This window comes from Eublepharis macularius, chromosome 7 (assembly GCF_028583425.1).
Source record: "Eublepharis macularius isolate TG4126 chromosome 7, MPM_Emac_v1.0, whole genome shotgun sequence".
Lineage (NCBI taxonomy): Eukaryota > Metazoa > Chordata > Lepidosauria > Squamata > Eublepharidae > Eublepharis > Eublepharis macularius.
Genome location: NC_072796.1, coordinates 130,491,485 through 130,511,801, shown reverse-complemented (window position 1 = coordinate 130,511,801; position 20,317 = coordinate 130,491,485). Strand labels below are relative to the sequence as shown.

Genomic DNA, 20,317 nt, shown 5'->3' with positions numbered 1-20,317 from the left:
ATTCCCCTTCCTTGTCTACTCGGGGGTTTACAATATGAACTCTTATGACTGTGCAATCAGAGATTACAGTAAGTTGCATCTGAGCACAACAGCAGGGTGGGATCCTGTGGAGCCAACCAATAATAGGGGGGGGGGAGATATCCTTCTACAAAAGCAGTTGCAGATTACAAAAGTAAGATTTGAAAGCTCAGTGGCTTACATAACTTAAGCTTCAATCTTGGGAAAGTCCATTTCAGGCCGCGTGTGGGTTTCTAAAGACACACTCAGTAGGAACAGAATGCTTATTTTGTTCATTTTTCACCAAAATTTGGACCCTAGGACGTAGTTACATTGGTTCCATTCATTCCTCCAGCACAAGGACCCTTTTGCCAAGGCCCGAAAAGTTTGACTCAGCATACAGTTCTTGCATCGGAGGAACACAAGGATATCAACAGAACAAAATGGTAGGATCCAACCCAATGTTTTGGCCTTTTAAAAAATTAACATTATATTAGATTGTAGGCATGGATGAGCGAACTCTTCTTTTTCCTTTTAGCCCCTGAGGAGAAAGATTCCTTGAGAATTGAGAACCACTTGCTGATTTCTACTCCTGGGCTGTGTAGTTGTCGTAGCCTCTAAAGAATAGGCACAAAAAGTTTCTTTCATATGGAGTTACTCTACAGAGCCTTGTATGCCCAAATACGTGATGCTTGTTTCGAAGCTCAAAGGGACACATGACCAAGATACAGATATCAGCATATGGCCAAATGAAGCTGTCAGAACACTGGTCATCAAGCCCCGCATTGTCTACTCTAGCTGTCCAGGGTGAGGTAGTGCCTAGCCCTGCAGTACTAAATTGTTTGTAGCAGGAGATGTCAGGGGTTGTACCTGAGGCCTTCTGCATGTCAAGGACTTGCTCTACCTCTAAGCAGTGGCAAATCTAGACTTAGATTCAGCTTTGCCTAACTTCCTCCTGACTGGCAGCAGTTTAGGCAACCTGCAGTTTTCTAAGAGTAGGAAGCAAGTCAATTCAAGCACAGCGAACACAGAGAGCTCGGAAAGTAAAAGCGATCCCACGGACAGCAAAGAAGTGGATGGAATCCAATTCAAAAGGCACAGCTTGCAGATCACTGCCCATCTACAGCGCAGGCTCTCAAGATCACTTATAGCGTGCCTCCCTGCACCAAGAGCCGAACCTCTGTAAAGTTAGCAATGACCAGAGGGCAGCTGTCAGGCCAGGAGAGTATTGTCATCTCAAACAGGAATCCGGAGAAGTGGCAAAAAGTTTTCTTAGAGAAAAAGAATTCTGGGCTGAGCCATGACAGATGCAGCCGAGAGATGAATGTGTTCCTGGATGAGTGAAAACTTTGGCTTGCTTCCTACTGCTCCTCTCCCTCCAGTGGAACCACCTTTTCTGTCGGAAGGAAACGTCAAACTTTGCTGACCGGAGAGGGAGGATACAGGCCTTTGTGTCTAAGCCAGAAATTGCCTACCAGAAATTCTTGCCTCCCATGCCAAAAGTCAGGGGGCATTTCTTCAAGGCAGGCAAGGCAAGAACCCCTTTGGCTCCCATGGGTGAATTATCAAGATGCCACACTAAGCAAACACGAGTACGTGAAAGAAGGTTAAAAAGGTCTATTTTCCCACTCTTTTAAGTGCTTCTTTGTGGGTAGAATGTCTCAATAATTTGATGTGGTAAACCTGATGGCCATAACTGCTCTACTTAGATTAACAAGGAGTACTAGGTGGTGAGGTAATTGGGAGGTTAGCTGAGCCTTCACTTACCTGCCCTTTGGCATCTTCTGGCATAGATTTGATATGCATCCTTTTAAGACACCGAATCACTCCGTCATAAAACTGTACAGTGAAGGTTCCTAGAACAAGAGCAAGAAAGCAGTTAAGCTGTTTGAAAAATAAATGCGCATAACTCATCAGTGAGTTTGGAAGGTGCAAGAAACAGAATCCCTAATTATTATTTTTTTTAAAAATCCCTTTTCACATCTTCACATATCCTGCGGAAGTCACATAAAGTTTTAAAAGAGTTAAGGCGCAACTTTCGTAACAACCAACAATGAGTAATTCACAAAGTTGTCTGTGCGAATGAAAGGTCAGCTTGTATTTTATAAACTTCACAAATATTCCCAAAAATTAGGATGAGAAGGATTTATAGTCACATTTTACTTCTGAGCAGGGCTTTTTTTCTGGGAAAAGAGGCAGTGGAATTCAGTGGGTTGCCCTCGGAGAAAATGATCACATGGCCGGTGGCCCCGCCCCCTGATCTCCAGACAGAGGGGAGTTTAGATTGCCCTCTGCGCCGCCGAGCAACGCGGAGGGCAATCTCAACTCCCCTCTGTCTGGAGATCAGGGGGCGGGGCCACCAGCCATGTGACCATTTTCAAGAGGTTCCGGAACTCCGTTCCACCGCGTTCCAGATGAAAAAAAGCCCTGCTTCTGAGAAAGATCCAAGTATAGAGAGACATGATAGATTTCTGACATGCAAAAAGAGGCTTTGGAAAAGAGGCTCAGAGACTAAGCGTCGCTTCCACTTGAACCCTTTTCTGTTGTAGGAGCCGCCTCCCGCTGCAAAGCGCATTCCTCCAGCACTGGGCACTCTTCCGCTAACTGAAGCACATCGGCGTGCACAGAAGCGCCTTGCAGCAGAACACGCCCCGCAGTAGAGAACCTCCCCTGCAACAGAATAAGGGGCCCAGTGCAAGTGGAACAAGGCTTCAGAGCAATTATATTATTATATGTCTCCCCTCCAAATTAACTAGGAGACTCCAACTGGAGTAAAACATTGCGGCGTGACTGCTATCAGGAGCAAGCAGGAGCATGAACATTACCCCCATTTTGCAGTCACTCCATTGGCTACCCATCAGCTACCGTGCTCAGTTCAAGGTACTGGTTCTCACATACAAAGCTCTTCCCGGCCTTGGCCCAGCATACCTATGGGACTGCATCCCTCCCTATGTCCCTCCACAGCAGCTTCACTCATCTGAGCAGGGTCTTCTGCAGGTGCATATGGGTGAAACCAACAACAGCCCACACACGGACCTGCTCCGTGGTGGCCCCTACCCTGTGGAACAGCCTGCCTGAGGCGGTCAGGAAAGCCCCCACTCGCCTAGCTTTCCGCAAACGATGCACAACCGAATTATTCAAAAAGGCTTTAGTATTGTTGGGAGGGGCTCTCAGATGCTTCGCTAATGACTTAAGGACCATAGACTTCACCAGTATGTTGACTTACGTAGTACCTGTTGTCTTAAATATGTACTATGAGCTACCTGTGTTTCATGTGGTCTAATGTCAGCCCTAAAATTGCTTACGTTCTGTTTCAGCATTTTTTCAACTCTGTATTGGAATCTTACTAATGCTATGTCTTTGTAAAATTGTCTTTATTTACCCTAAGGCATTCTTTATGGAAATGTCCTTGAAACTGACTGTACTAATCTCACACTGTAATTCGCCTTGAGTCTAAATGAGAATGGCGAATTACAGTGTGACTATAAATGACATAAATAAAATAAAATAAAATAAATAAATTGTCCTTAGGCCTGTCCCTTAGTCTTGTACCTGTATTACCACTGAGTTGTGCTTTTGTAGTAACAGGGTTATTTGTGTTAAGGAACTTTGCATCGATTCCTAAGAATGTAAGAGAAGCCATGTTGGAACAGGCCAATGGCCCATCCAGTCCAACACTCTGTGTCACACAGTGGCCAAAAAACAGGTGTCCTCAGGAGGTCTGCCAGTGGGGAAGGGACACTAGAAGCCCTCCCACTGATTGTCCCCTGCCAAACACCAAGAATACAGAGCATCACTTGCACGCTGGTCAGCACTCCTATGTACCCCTCCAGAGCAGCTGTATCCCTGCGCAGCTTCCCAACCTCATTCCTCCCCACATCATTCATCCAGTCAGGGCTGCGTGCCAGTGAGAGAGTCTCGCTGGGGGGCTGGGGTGTGGAAGTGCCCGACAATCCCATCAACCTGAAGTTGGTTAAAAGAACTTCCATTGTTTGTTGCACGCTGCAAACACCTTTCCTTTGAAACACAAGCTATGGCGACATTGCTGATATCAAGCACTTAGATGTGCTTAATTGTGTGTAAGCTGCTTAACTTCATTATATTTACGCATCTCCGCATGATCACTCACATAAGAAGATTAAATAAATTCATGGCAGGCTGCGGTTAACAGGTTTATCAACAGCTATCTATAACACTTTTCTCCCGTGTTTCCTGCAAGTTGCTCAGGGTGATAGGTACATGATTCCCAGGGTTATGTACAAGATCCTTATGCAAACAATCCTGCGAAAAAAGGCCAGGCCGAATGTGCAAAGGGGTCCAAGGGCGCCCGACAAGCTTCGTGCCCCTAGTTAGACACTCCCAACACTGGTGAAATGAAAAAACGAATATGGGATCCAACAGCCATATATGCAGAGGATGTAGACTTCCCCACTCTGCTTCCCCACTCTGCCATCCCTACTTTGCCATGGAAGCTCACAGGTACCCTTAGAACAGCCTCTTTCTCTCAGCCTGGCCTACCTCATAGGGTTGTTGAGAGGATTAAATGGAGAAGAAGAGAACGATGTAAGACACTTTGGGGCCCCCACCAGGAAGAAAGGTGGGGTATAAATGAAGCAAATGAGCACTGGGGGAACATTTACCATCACGGCCTACTTATAAGTTCCTCAGAGCCAAACTACAAGTGACGCCTGACACAGGTTGGACACTAGTCGGCTTCCCTCAAGTTTTGATGGGAAATGTAGGCGCCCTGCTTTTACAGCTTGGCTCTCCATTACAGCTGCAAGACCAGGATGCCTACATTTCCCATCAAAACTTGAGGGAAGCTAGCAAGTGTCCAACCTGTGTAAGACGTCACTTTTAGTTTGGCTCTCAGAGACATCTGACTGGCTGCTGCGGGAAACACAACACTAGACTAGATATAACTTTGGTCTGACTCTCCTAAGCGATACATACCTTCTTTGTTAATCGCTTCAATCTTTGCTGGATAGTATCGACAATCCGTCCAACGAGCTAGAACCTCTTCCCCAGGTTTAAAATCCTGTTTTGAGGAGAGATTTAATATACTGAGTCATCAGCTTAAGTGAAGATTTATTTAATGCCAGCAACTTGCAAACCGGAAATCCTCTTGGTCAAGATCCACTCCTGTCTGCAGGTCTGGCCTCCATGCAAGAGTATTTAGGAGTATGTCCCGAGACTAGCGCAGAAGAAGATTTTAGGGTCGCAAGAGGGATGGATACTTACAATAAATTCATCATCGTCTTTTAGGCCCTCTTTCCTCAGCGAGGGTCTCTCAAGGGGCCGCAACCGATTGCTGTCCCAATAAATCCATTCATCGTAACGGTGACTCCAGCGTTCAAAGTGGACAAGCATCTTCCCCTCTTCATAGTCTATCTTCTCAATGCGCGAGGGATACCTTCCGAAAGCAAATGGAAAGATGCCGTTTCAGCAGGCTGTTCTCAGCATTTCAATATTTAAAGGACCCAGAGGGACTGCTTTTCTAAGTTTATGGCACTCCTGTTAACAAAATCAGGGTTTAAACTTTCATTTCTTCAGACAGGAAAGTCTCATAGATGCTGGGTAAACATAACCAGTTGCCCCCAGCACGGGCTCCATAAAGACGACAGAATTTTTTCTGCTTCTACTAGCTTTATTCTCGTATTTTTATTTATATCCTGCTTTTCTCCTTGATCAGGGATTCAAAGTGGCTTTTCAGATTAGCCCCCCCCTCCCCTTTCCACTTAATCCTCACAACCACCACCTTGAGAGGCTCAGCCAGGCCTACGGTTACCTGGCTGAGTGGGGGATTCTGTGGTTCTTGAAAGCTTATGCTACCATATAATTGGTTAGTCTTAAAGGTGCTACAGGACTCTTTACTATTTTGCAACTACAGACTAACACGGCGAATTCCTCTGGATCTAAGATACGCAGTCACAGCTTTCAGGGGAACTTCTCACCAAGCAAGTCCCATACCCTAACACATTTGGAGAGTGAGCCAAAATGTTTAACGTTTTGTGTCAATGGTTTAATATTTGCCACTTTGGGGACCCTGAATTGGGTGCAAAGACAGCATAGGAAGATTTTAAATAACAAATAAAATAAAATAAACACTCACATTTTGAAAGATTAACTTTATTGAACACAGCCAACATCTAACAGGCAATAACACTTTTGGCAAAGACACGATCCAATGCCTTCATCACAGGAGCATCAGACATGTTTACTTGGTTATAAGAGACATTACTACAGCTCATATATGACCACTCGGACATCAAGTTATGGCCTGCATGTAGGAATGAGCAACCACAGATCTAATGCCAGAAGTTTTGTGTCACTGCAGATACAATGCTTTGCAATGGAAAGAGGGGGCAACATTCAGTTTCCAGTCATCAAGAGTACTCAAAGAAAAAAAATGGAAGAAATCTTCACGCATGTGTAAGGCAGAGCCCTGCCTATCCCGTGGAACAATGCAAACCCTGCTCGTGCTTTGTCCACGCAAAAATTCAAAAGTGCTCACAGATGTTTCACTATTTCTATAAAGTATCATTCAGTGAACTTGGCCATTGTTATCCATTTTCTGTTCTCAACATCAGCGCAAGAACAAATCATGATTTCAACATCTTAAAATGAAGAATCTGACACACAGTACAAATATATTTCTCAAGAACATTTTGACACATGTACATTTGTTAACTTCCTCATCCATTCCTCACCCTGCGGCTGGGCTAAACAAACTCCTATCAGGTCTAAAGCTGATTATCAAGAAAAAAAAATTTGAAGTCATTCGGTACCAACATTATAGACAGGAATTATAAAACCTCCACTTTTCAGTTCAGTTTACCAAATAGTTAAGACAAGCGCATGCAAATTTCAGGATTCCTGAATCATTACAGATGATGGCCTAATATAGCGGTTTCAACTACTGACTGCTTAGATTGGGATGAGTTATTGCTGTGCATTAGAACATTCCCTGTGCCACCTATCAGTGGGCTATCTACCCTGGTTCTAATAGTTATATGGCATCTAATAAATACATGTGTGTGTGTTATGTGCCATTAAGCTGTCTCTGAAATATGGCGACCCTATGAAGGAAAACCTCCAAAACGTCCTATCATTAACAAACTTGCTCAGATCTTGCAAACTGGAGGACATGGCTTCTTTTATTGAGTCAAGCCATCTCATTTTAGGTCTTCCTCTTTTCCTACTGCCTTCCACTATTCCTAGCAATACTGACTTTTCCAAAGAATCTTGTCTTCTCATGATGTGACCAAAGTACGATAGCTTCAGTTTTGTCATTTTAGCTTCTAAGGAGGCTTGATTTGATCTAGTACCCACTTATTTGTCTAAGAAATACATATGGATACTGCAATCACGATTCTTCTGTCCTAAGAAATCTTACAATTATGATGAATCAAAGCAGCACCATCTGACACATTAAATAATGTATGTTCCAAGGTTTATCCACAAAAAACGTTTGGTCATCCTATATTACCTGAAAGAAGAACTCTTTCAAACTGCATCCTGTCCTGGCCACTCAGAGGCAACCACTACTCACCACAGGTAATTACAGGATACCAATTTACAAGTCTAGAGCAAGACTGTGTATATTGCAAATGTTAGACTTGAAAGCCTTTCAGGAAACTCAGAGATATCTTTTAGGGTGTGAATTTTCCATAAACTGCAAATCAGTTTTTCATTTATCACCCTTTCTTGCATTCAAAATTCTCTCATTCTCAGAATCTCTCAGTGATACTTCTATTTTGCCCATTTTAAAGATGGAAAACTGGCTGCAACAACCTTGCCTAGAAGTGGCTACAATGAGCTTATAGCCATAACCAACTCTTCCAAGTCCAAACTCAATCACCACTCGACAGTGTGTTATTAAACATGCAGACACACTCACTTCGACAGCACTAGACATCACACGGAACCATGTTATGGGAACCCATCCTTCCTTGCGGCTGGCATGAATCTTATCCACATTAGTCAGACCTCCCTATCTACACTCGACGCTTCCATGCAGCGTTAGATGAGTCAGCTGCTGGAGTGTTTTGTAACACCCACAATGTTATTTTTGATCTCTTCTCTGCACCCCTACCTAGCCCCGAGTAATCAGAGAAACTGCTTGCTCACAGGTACAATTTTCAGCAGAAACACACTGACTTTATACAAAATAAGAATATCAGGAGATAGCCAGAGTCAAGGCAGCTGAGGGAGTAAGAAGAGCAGGAGCCAGAGTCCTTTCCCCCCAACCGCCATGTCAACAGCCTCTAGATGTGGGTATTGCCAGACATCCATAGTTTTAGGTCCAACCATGTGCCTTCATTGACACTACACAGAGTGAAGACAGTTTCGGGTGGAGAGCCATATTGCTCCGCAGTAGAACAGCAACTTTAGAGCTCTTCCAACAAAAACAAGACCAACAAAATTTCCAGGGCATAAGCTTTCGAGAGTCGTCTGACATCTCAGCAAGGGAGCTTTGACTCTCGAAAGCTTACACCCTGGAAATCTTGTCGGTCTTTAAGGTACACCTAGACTCGAATCTTGCTACGTAAAATGCCACAAATCTGACCCCATCACTTTCCCCTTTGATTTTAGTTCATAGCCACAGAACACGAGAAATGAGCAGAAGCTGGATACAGGAATTCAGTCAGCAGTGCGAGCCAGTGTGGCAGAGGAGATAAAGGGTCAGGACAAGGAAGACCCGGGTTCCAAACTCCCACTCTGCCGTGAAACTCGCTGGGAGAACTTCAGCCAGCCACATGCTTTTCCAGCCTAACGTATCTCACAGAATTGTTGTGAGGAACCAGAAGAGAGGAGAGCCTTGGAGAAAGGGGGATAAAACAATGAGATTGACCCACAAGTTACATCAAACCCACCTCTCAAGTATTCGTAAAACTTGCTGTCAAACTTGCTGTCTCCAGGGCACCACTGCAACCCAATCACCACCATTTTGGATGCTGCATCAAAACAGCTCTGGTTCAGCTTTCTATTTAGTCAAATTCTTAGATGTTTTCTTCCCAAAGCTTTTGCTCATATGAATTATTCTGGTAAACCATTCTGGTGGGGGGGGGGACCTGCATCTACTCATGAGTCATGAAGCTTTGCCAAGAATCTTTAAGCAGCCTTGCAGATTCCTGGTATTAATACACATCAATCCGAACCCTGCGTGGAGTTTCACGACAAAAGTGAGCTTCCAGCCTATTCACATGAATGGCGGTGGTGGTGGAAAGTGTAATCAAGTTGTAGCCATCTTATGGCTACCTCTGCTAGGGTTTTCAAGGCAAGAGACTAACAGGGGTGGTTTGCCATTGCCTGCTTTTGCACCGCAACCTTCTTTGAAGATCCTCCATCCAACTACTAACCAAGGCCAATCCTGCTTAGCTTCCAAGGTCTGATGAGATTGGGCTTGCCTAGGTTACCCAGGTCAGGGCAGTGGACAGTCTTAAATAAATCACTCTTTCAAGTGTTGTATACCAGACCCTTACGAGACCAAAGGCATAATATAGTATAAGGCAGCTTCATGAGTTCATGAGCATGTGTGAGTTTTTGATATGTGATTATAAACTCGGTGAGAACAGAGCCATTTCTATCGTCAAGAGCCACAAAATATAAGTGTAGGAATAATATATGTATTTTCATTCAATAGGAAAACAAAAAAGTTAACTTCAATGTTTCTTGAGCAAGATTATCCCAGTAGCACCTTAAAGATCAACTAGATTTCCAGGGTATGAGCTTTCGAGAGTCAGAGCTCCTTTTTTCAGGGTAAGCAAGGTAAAGGTAAAAGGTAAAGGTAGTCCCCTGTGCAAGCACCGAGTCATTACTGACCCATGGGGGGAAGTCACATCACGACGTTTTCTTGGCAGACTTTTTATGGGGTGGTTTGCCATTGCCTTCCCCAGTCATCTACACTTTACCCCCAGGAAACTGGGTACTCATTTTATTGACCTCGGAAAGATGGAAGGCTGAGTCAACCTTAAGCTGGCTAACTGAACCCAGCTTCCACCAGGACTGAACTCAGGTCATGAGCAGAGCTTGGGCTGCCGTACTGCAGCTTACCACTCTGCGTCACAGGGTAAGCAAGGTAATGGCACCTTTTCCGGATCCCACTCACTATCAATACCCCAAAGCTGTAGCTTAATCTGTGCGTGTGTGCATGTGTGTGCACACATGTGCTCATTCCTTTGCCTTTTAGAGTTTCTGCAAGGAAAAACATTGAAGAACACAGATTCAAAAACACTCACCAATAAAACTCCAATTATAACACTTGCAAGTGAAAATTGTAGTAAGGGAAATGATGTCCTAAGCCACTTTTGAATCCCTGGGGGAGGAGGGGGAGTGTGATATAACTAAATGCATAATTTGTACATCACAGCAAATTATGGCTAGTACTCACTGTAAAACAACTGTGAGGTATATGTCAGAATATAGGTTGAAGTGCATGGGTCTGTGGCAAGTTTTTAATACTCCAAATCATGCCCCCGGGGGGGGGGGGAGGCTGTGGTTCAGTGGCAGAGCCTCTGCTTAGCACGCTGAAGATCCCAGGTTCAATCCCCAGCATCTCCAGTTAAGTACTAAGTTGTATGTGATGTCAAAGACCTCTGCCAGAGACCTCAGAGAGCTGCTGCCGTCCTGCATAGACAACACTGACTGACAAACCAATGGTATGATTCAGTATAAGGCAGACCCACGTGTGCTCAAACCATTTCTGATCTACCAAAATTACTACAGAGAAGTGATAAAATTTAGCTGCTTCTGGTCCTTTATATAAATTCAGCTGGAGGAACATCTCATCTTCGTAATTCCCCTTGAATCCGAGTGGGAAAAAAGGAGACTATAAATGAAGAAGATGATCATCATGTTTATTGATAAACGAGATGCAAAAGTGCTGCAGATATCATCCCGGGAGTTTATCTGAGCAGAAATATTGGGAATATTTATACTACTCTCCGAAACAATGCCAAGAGATTAAAAATAATTTAGGAAGTAATTTCTCAGATACATTGGCAGAGCTATTGGGAAACTACACAACACTTTACCCATCATAGCTCCTATTCAGACAGCTGAAGTCGGTATTGACAAACCCCCAATGATGCTACAGGACAAGTTAGCCACCATGATCTTATTTCAATGCACTGAGAGTGCTCAGTATGCACAGCAAACGAAGGGCTTGCACACCAACACACAATCTAGCACATCTCTTTCTAATCCAAAGACCGATCGATGCTGCCTTTGCATGAACTGTAGTACTGTCCATCTTATTCCTACTATGGAATGAGATGCTGGCTAAGATACCGGTTAAGTGATAAACTGTCCCACAGCCACTACTTGTCTTCACGCGGAGCTGATTAACATTTGCATACAGTAACTTGACGTGAAACCATTCTGCTTCCTTCAATAATAATGAAAAGTAAGGCTCACAGGGAGTTGAGTAGAAAAACTTCTACACAGTTCACGTGAAGGTTTTCTCCTTTTTAAATACAGTAAAGCCACTCACATACGGCCTTTTTTCCCTAGAAATCAGTTATGTCACATCCATATCCAACACATCCAAAAGAACCGCAGCCTCTCCAACAGGTTCCGGCAATCCCCATAAAGATAAGAGTACGGATACTGAAGGCAGAAACTCCAAACAGCAGCTAAAGGATCCTAGAAGATGGGCAGGATGGTATTTTGTTTATCGAAAAAAATTAAACTTCCAACTTCTAATGGTTCTAATGTCCCACTCAGTCACACCAATGAAAAAAAGAACAATTAAAAAAGGATAATTAAGTCCAACTTGTTCAGCCAAATTAGGTGAAAATACAGTTTACACTTCTTTTGCCAGCTTTACCAATATCAATGAACCTGTTATAATAAGGAGCAACAGAAAATGAACGTCTTGCTACCCCTCCTAAAGATAAAGAAGCAGAAATAATCTGTATCCTCAAGGGGGGTGGGGATTTCAACAGCCTTGCAGCCACCGATGTAAAGCTGTCTCTCACCATAGATGTTTTCACCGCGCATAACAAAGGGGACAGAAGCAGGGTTTTATATCAAAAACGCAACTAAAATGAGGGAGACCTGTTCTGACGTATGTGGGCCCCTGGCTTTGAAAGATTTTAAAGGTTCACTTGGAATTTGGCTCAGAAGCTGACAGAAATCTAACGCAACAGGCCCACCGCAAGGTGAATATGCTCACACTGTGTTTATTTCCTAAAAGTTCTGCAGCATTTTTCACTAGCTGAAGCTTCTGAGTCATTTTCAAGGGCAGCCCCGCATGTTGCAACCTGCCTTAGTCCAAGTGTAGCATGTTCTCCCCCCCCACCCCCATTATGCTAAGGATCCCAAATACAACCCTATCAGCCATCCTCTCTCCTCTCTCTCATCCAGAAAAACTGCTTGCCCTTTAAAGAATCCCAGTATATAAAGAGATGTTGCCTATACTTCAACATATACAGCGTGCATAGGAAAGAACGATACTAAATGTAGAAGTCAAGATCGATTTAAAAATAAACAGACCTGTAATCCTCAATCTAACGTTAGTTGTGTTACCTTCTGTACATGTTGTTTCACTCAAATCTTTCCACTGTATCAGAAAAAATGATTTTGTCTCCAACTAATAATGAGACAGAAATGCTTTAAAAAGAAAATACGAACTTAACATTGGCCCCTCTATGGGCACCAGCTTTCTTACCATTTTTGAAGGTAATCAAGCGCTTCCAAACGAGCACCGATCTCAAATGTGATCCCAGGACGATTTGGAGGCTTCCTGCTCATTTTGACAACTTCTAATCCTCTCTTTCGTTAGCTGTAAAAAAATTAAAAAGACACAGAGAAAAGTTTTAAGGTGACATTCAATTTATTTTTTAAACTGCAAGACAGGGCAGGCATGCAGCCAAGGTTTAACTGAAAAATAGTGAGGCCAAGAAATAGCGCGTCCAAGAATGGCAGCATTCATTAATTGCCAATCACTGACAATTACCGCAAGATGATCATGTTGTGTTAATTTCACATCAGGTGTTTGAAAAACAGTATGAACTGCCATTCTGAGTTCTCAAATGAAGCTATCTTTTCAACAAAAGAGAAAAAATCCCTGCTTAGAGGACTCCAAAATACACTCCAGTGCTGAGATACTATTTTCTACTGTATTTATTTTCCATATACCCTAACCCCTTTGCCACAAAAAGGGTGCCCATGGCTTAGGGTTGTGCAAGCCTCCCCAGAGCTGGAAGAAAACAAGGTGAAATGTATTTATCTGAACAAGTATCTTTCACAAAGTGGCACAGCAATGCTCTGGTTAGATCCAGCTGAAAAATTCTGTTCCCAGCGTGCAACTTTCTCATCTCTTGCTGCAGACCAAAATGCCCTTCAAAATGCTGCTCCCAGGGATAAGGGATCCCCAAGGACGAAAAAAGAGAGGAGGATATCAAGGGTCTGCAGTGAAAAAAGGAAACAGGCAAAATCACACACACCCTTTCCAAAGACAGAAGTCCTCCATGGGGAATCCAAGGCCCTAGGTGGAATCTTTCATGAGCAGGATCCAGACCTTTGGATGCTGCTGAGAGATCCAGTATAAGACACAGATCTTAGCCCCACAGAAGGGCCTCAACCTCCAGTACCTACACAGTGATCCAAATTCTAAATCAAGGAAAAGAGTATGAGTTCCAGCATATGGACTGAGGGCCAACGTGGTGTAGTGACTAGACTGTTAGATTATTATCTCAGAGATCAGATTCAAATACTCAGGTCATGAATCTCAATGGTGACTCTGAGCCAGCTAGTGGTGCTCAGCTAAATGTACCTAAAAAGGATGTTTGGAGGTTTAAAAAGAATGTTAGGAGAGCCAGTTTGGTGTAGTGGTTAGAAGCAGCAGGACTTGAATCTGGAGAGCCGGGTTTGATTCCCCACTCCTCCCCATAAAGCCAGCTGGGTGACCTTGGGCTAGTCACAGTTCTCTGGAGCTCTCTCAGCCCCACCCACGTCTGTTTTGTTGTGGGGACAATGATAACATACTTTGTAAACTGCTCTGAGTGGGCGGTATATAAATTGAACGTTATTGTTGTTGTTAAAATGGAAGGAAAGGAGAATTGTGCATACTACCTTGAACACCTCAGAGAAAGTTTCAAGCAGCCACGTTGGTCTGCAGCAGAAGAGCAAGATTGGTGTAGTGGTTAAGAGCAGCAGGACTCAAATCTGGAGAACTAGGTTTGATTCCCCACTCTTCCATTTGAAGCCAGGTGGGTGATCTTGGGTCAGCCACAGCTCTCTCAGAGCTCTCTCAGCCCCACCCACCTCACAGGGTGTTTTGTTGTGAGGATAACAACACACCTTGTAAACTGCTCTGAGTTGGCATTAGGTTGTCCTGAAGGGCGGTATATAAATCAAATATTATTATTATTATCACTATTGTATTAGCAAAAGGGGCAGCATATAAGCTCAGATCTAGTTCAGCAAGGCTTGCTTTTGTGTGCACGCAGACACGTGTGTACACATACATACACAGACGCACACACATGCACACTATGGGCAGCCTTGAAAAGAGACCGCGCTTATGACAAAGTTCCTTTCCCCAAAAGTGCCTGTGGCCATGTATCAAGCTGACCAACGTCTTTCAAAAAATGGAAGACTGGAGTCCAGTGGCACCTTACAGACCAACAAGATTTTCAGGGCAGAAGCTTTCAGGGTGTTAGATTAGGATGGGCAGCTATGGGAGCCTGTCTTTAGCAGTAGAGTCCAGCAGCACCTATAAGACTAAGAAAATTTGTGGGAGGGTAGGCGCTTTTGTGAAGGTACCTGGAGAAGTATCTGAAAAAGTGAGTTGTGGCTCACCAAAGCTCCTACCCTGACACAAATTTTGTTAGCCTTATAAAAGTTGCTGGACTTTTGCACCTTCAAGGTGTCAGGGCACCTTCTCCAGGTATCTTCCTCTCGTAAGCTTCCCCTGAAAATCTGGCTGGTCTAGGGTTGCCAGCTCCCAGTTGGGAAATTTCTGGAGATCTGGGGGGGGGGGTGAAACCTGGGGAAAGTGGGGTTTGGGGAGGGAAAAGGACCTTGGCATGGCATAATTCCATAGAGTCCACCCCCCAAAGTAGCCATTTTCTCCAGGTGAACTGTTCTCTGTGGCCTGGAGACCAGTTGCAATTCCGGGAGATCTCCAGCCACTACCTGGAGGCTGGCAACCCTAGGCTGGTCCCAGACTCGCCTCTTGCTGTCCTGCTGCAGACCCAACACGGATTCCCACCTGAGACCGAGGAGACGCGGCCTTCGCGCTCTTCCCCCGGCAGGAGCCCCTCAGGAGCCAAGAGGCGGCGGAGGGCGGCGAGGCCTCCTCCTCCTCCCCGGCGCCCCTCAGGCGGCGGCCCCGGAGGCCTTCCCGGAGGCCGAGAGGAGCGAGGCCCGTACCCGTCCGCCCTGGCCCCGCCGCTCGGCTCCGGCTTCCCCCCTTACCCGCTGCCACGACCGGCCCCGCCGGCCAGGACCGGCCTGCCCCGCTCGCTCCCCCGGGCCCGTCAGCGCCGCCCGCGGTCCGCCGCCGCCTTCTCCTCAGAGCGCCCCATCGCCCTCTCCGCCCGCCCCGCCCCTCGCGCCCAGCGCCCACCGCGCCGTCACCGCTCTGCGACGCACGTCGGGGCGCAGCGGAAGCCGCCACGGGCGCCGCCATGGCCTCCCCCATCACGTGATTGAAGGAACGCCTCGCCTTCCTGCGCGAAGAAAGCCCGAGTCGAGAGGAGGGCGGTTCTTCACTTCCGGTTTCTCATTGGACGTTGAGTGGGAAAGGTGGGAAAGAAAGTGGACGCGGCGTCGTGAAAGGACTGGAGGCAAGCGTGGATGGAGCGGACCGCTCCCGTGTGGGTATTTCTGTGGACTCCATTTGTGTGGGAACACTTGGGCCTGTGAAGGATAGTTAGGGTTCTGCCCCTCATATGGCGGCGGTCCACTGGGAACCGGAAGTGTTAAAGGCTGTGTATTAACTTGTTTCACGGACTTGTCTGCGGCCCAGGCTTGTGGTACTGCGCGTGCGCTGGAAAGTAAGCGAGCCGCAGTGAGGCTTCTGAATATAAATACAGCGGATTTAGCTGCATGTTCGAATAGGAATTCCCGTTCACCCAATTTAGGACGACTTGCTTGCAGTGCAATCCTAAGAATTTCTTCAGTCTAAGTCAATTGAAATCTTATTTACTATCCCCCTTTTTCAGTGAGAAGCAAGGCGGATTACACAGTGTGAGTCAGTACAGTCAGTTTCAAAGACTTTCCAATAAACAATGGATTGGATATATAAATGAAATTTGCAAAGATTTAAAACCAGTATACAATACACCGCTTATCTATATGAGTAGCAAATGTAATACGTTTTGTATTTTAGATCAAGGTGGGTAGCCGTCCTAGTCTAGCAGTAGAAAAGAGCTTGCAATTTGCATGTTATTTCATGCAAACTGCAGACATCTTTATCTTTAAGGAGCTTATCTAGTTCCCTCACAACCACTCTTCCAAGTCTCAATCTTCTGATTTCTTCATCGAAGTCCCCTTCCTGTTGGTTGATGATTGAACCAAGGAATAGAAAATCTTAAACAACTTAAATGTCCTCATTGTCAACTTTAAAATTGTGTAATTCCTCAGTAGTCATTACTTTTGTCCTTTTGATGTTCAGTAGAAATCCTGCTTTTTGTGCTTTCTCCTTTAACCTTCATCAGTAGTCGTTTCAAGTCTTCACTATTTTCTGCTAGTAATGTGGTGTCATCTGCATATCTCAAATTGTTAATGTTCCTTCCACCAATTTTCACTCCACTTTCTCCTTGATCTAATCCAGCTTTCCTTATGATATACTCTGAATAGAGGTTGAACAGGGGTGGAGATAATATGCCTCCTTGTCTGACACCCTTGCCAATTGGAAACCATTCTGTTTCCCCATGTTCTGTTTAATAATGTTTGTAAAGCTATGTTAGGTGTTGTAGAGAAAAATAGAAAATGAAATATGTATTATCATTTTTTCTTTAATTTTTGTTTTGTTTCTCTCTTCTTTTTTATTTCTTTTTCTTTTCCTTCTCTTTTCTCTGCCCTTTTTATTGGGCTTTTAATTTTATCAATAAAATAAAAAGTATTTTAAAAATACAGCATCTAGGTACAGTCTATCAGACAAATGCACCTCTAATGATTCGCCTGGATGTGGAATTGAAGAGACCCTTAGTTGTGTTGAGTGGGAGGGATAAAGCTGGAGAAGTATACTCCTCATTGGGGTCTAGCTGCTTGAAGCCTGGATGAGTTAAGTTAATTCCTGTCGTAGAAACAGGTGCCACTGGAGTCCTGTTTTATTTTATTTCCTCTTTTTCTAAAAAAAACTGGTGATCTGTTTATGGATCTTCCAGCATCAAGTCTACTTTGGCCCTATGGGGATAAAAAGTCTGGGGAATAAACACAACATGTAATGAGAAGGCCCACATTGCCAGCCCTCTCCATTCCACCTAAAGGTACAGCTCTTGTTCTCATGATGTGATATTTTTCATTCCCTTGCACTGTTTATATGCCCTCCACTTCCATAAGAGTTAGGGGGAGTGGACAATTCATACTGGAGAGTTTGTAATCTTTCCTTTGTTGACAAGCATACCAGCCAAGCATTAAGGAGACGCAAAATCATTCCTAAAATAGCAACCATATATTGGCAGCAAGCAAAATGTCACAAAGGAGTGGACAGGAAGAGAAAACGATGTTTGGTGCCATGATGGAAAAGCAGGGGTGGATCGGGAGGAAAAACAGAAAAGAATCCCCCGTCTTCTGCCCCCGCCCCAAGAAGGGAGAGAGGGGCTGCTGCCCGATCTGCTCTTTAGGGGTGGCAACCCTAAATCACAAATATCAAGCCATCGAAATTCTGAACTATACAAAAAGTGAAAGACCTGGAATGAATCTAGCATCAGAGCTGACAGATTCTCTGTTCTATACTGATTGCCACTCTGACTGCAAAAGCATTCACATCGGCAGAGAAGTGTTCACTCAAGAGCTTTCTGCATGCTTTCCTCCACAGGCGGTCAGTTCCCCTGCATTTTCCCCATTTCACCACTGGAGGGTTCCTGAGGGCTTTTAAAAAAATCAGGAATTGCTATATCATTATCTATATACATATAAAAGAGCAAGGGTATTCAAGATAACTCACTTTCTACCCTGGTGTGCCACCAGAGGGCACTGCTGCGGTGGCAAACCCAGGCTGAGATCAGGAGTGGAGCAAGTGGAAATGCCTACCCTCCACCTTCACCCGGCTGCGATCAGGCGCAGAGCGGGTGGCAATGCCCACCTCCCACCTTCACCTGGCCAGGAATGGAGCAGGTGGCAATGCCCGCCTCCCGCCTTCATCCGGCAGGGATCAGGAGAAGAGCAGGTGACAATGCTCACTCCCCGCCTTCACTCAGCCAGGATCAGGTGCGGAGCAGGTGGCAATGCCCACCCCCCGCCTTCACCTAGTCAAGATCAAGGGCAAATCAGGTGGCAATGCCTGCCCCTCTGCCTTCACCCAGACGGGATCAAGAGCAGTGGCAATGCCCGCCTCCACCTTCACCCGTCCAGGAAGAGGCACAGAGCAGGTGGCAATGTCTGTGCACTACTTGCACCCAGCCAGGACCAGGAGCGGAGCAGCTGGTAATACCAGCCCCCCTTCATCCAGCCGGGATCAGGAGCAAAGTAGGTGGTAATGCCCACCCCTGCTTTCACCCATCCAGGATCAGGGACGGAGCAAGTGCCAATACCCACCCACCCCCTGCCTTCACACGGCCGGGATCAGGAGCGGAGCAGGTGGCAATGCCCACCCCCCACATTCACCCGGCCAGGATCAGGCCTGGATAATCTTCGGTTTCCCGCAGCTCCCATCTATGATCACATGACATTCTCCTTTATCCAGTCAAATCATTGGTCCCTCTAGTTTCAGCATCATCATCCCCTGTGATTGGCAGCAGCTCTTTGGGGACAACAAAGTCTTTTTACAGGAGATTCTTGAACTAGAGCTGCCACCGATTGAACCTGGGGCTTTCAGCAGGCAAAACGGGGGCCCTGAGACACAGCCCTTCTCTGAGGAAAAAGAAATCATGACGTTACCAACTGCCAAGTCAAACCACTGATCCAACTAGCCCACAATTGTCTACTCTGAGTGACAGAGGCCAAGCCACTCCATCCCTGACTAAAAGTAGAAGTTTTCAAGCTGAGAAACTTCAAAGGGAAATTACAAGGCAAGACTGCTGAAACTGAGTTTATTTGGAAATTTGAAACAATGGATCCCCCCAGGCTTGAATCAGGACATAGGATGTTTTTCTCACATTACAGATGCTAATTTTACACACTTCACACCCACACACAGCTAGGGAGCTGTATTGTGGGGATAATAATAGCACTGACTTTGTTCACCAGTCTGAGTGGGGCACTAATCTGTCAAGAATGGCACTACATAAGCATGGTTGTTGTTGTTGTTGTTAATGAGAGCTGCTGTAGCATAGTGGTGAAGTGGTTGGGTTGGGAATCAGCACACTGCTGGTTCGACTCCCACTTCTGCTGTGAGCTCTGCAGGTAGCCTTGAGTCAGCCACTCCACTCAGCCCCGGCTCCCCAACTATATCGTCGGGATAATAATAACACTGACTTTGTTCGCCGCTCTCAGTGGGGCACTAATCTGTCTAGAAGAGTGGTATATAACTGCAGTTATTATTATTATTATTGCCATGAGCTCAGCAGGTGGCTCTGGGTAAGCCCCTCCCAGCTCCCCAGCTGTATTGTGGGGATAATGGCAACACTCACTTTGTCCACTGCTCTGAGTAGGGCACTAACCTGTCTAGAAGGGCGGTATATAAGGACTGCTGTTGTTTGCAATATAAACCTGCCAAGTCCACTGAAGTCAATGAACGTCGTGGAGAAACGTGCATTTGATCCTACTTATGCTCTGAAAATCTTGTTGGTCTCTAAGGTGCCACTGGACTCATATCCATTTGATCCCACGTCTCTTACAGCCAGCCCTCTAACCACTATACCACTCTGTCTCCTAGGATCTGTTGATCGCTAGGACCAACAAAGGACAATGCCTTTTTTATTTATAGCTTAACGTATCTTAATAAGTTACAGCTGGGCTCTTCACTTGTCTAATCTTTTGTCTTGGCCGGCTCTTCAGAATGAGTGTTTGTGATGCAAAGCTACTTGGCAGGAAACATGACCTCATTCCAAGCTTCCGATTGCACAGCCTGGTTTCAAAAAGAAACAAGCAAATGTTCGCCTTCCCTCTGTCCTCTCAAAGCCCCCCTGTGCCATTTCGGTGGCAGGAAGCAACGCTAACAGACACCCAACGGTTACAGTCCAGTCCGTGGTCCCGCCTGTCA

General features: G+C 45.4%; 1 protein-coding gene across 3 annotated transcripts in view; it reads right to left on the bottom strand.

Moving 5' to 3' along the window:
- The window catches only part of PHF20L1 (PHD finger protein 20 like 1), a 62,264-nt gene extending 46,740 nt beyond the window's left edge, over positions 1–15,524 (bottom strand). For all 3 annotated transcript variants that reach the window (XM_054984310.1, XM_054984311.1, XM_054984313.1), the window contains exons 1-5: positions 15,424–15,524; positions 12,671–12,784; positions 5,239–5,410; positions 4,951–5,035; positions 1,765–1,853 (exon numbers count right to left, since the gene is read on the bottom strand). In XM_054984310.1, the coding sequence (XP_054840285.1) occupies positions 1,765–1,853; positions 4,951–5,035; positions 5,239–5,410; positions 12,671–12,753 (429 nt within the window). In that variant the 5' untranslated portion in view covers positions 12,754–12,784; positions 15,424–15,524. The remainder of the gene's footprint in view (positions 1–1,764; positions 1,854–4,950; positions 5,036–5,238; positions 5,411–12,670; positions 12,785–15,423) is intronic.
- Positions 15,525–20,317: the final 4,793 nt, after the last annotated feature.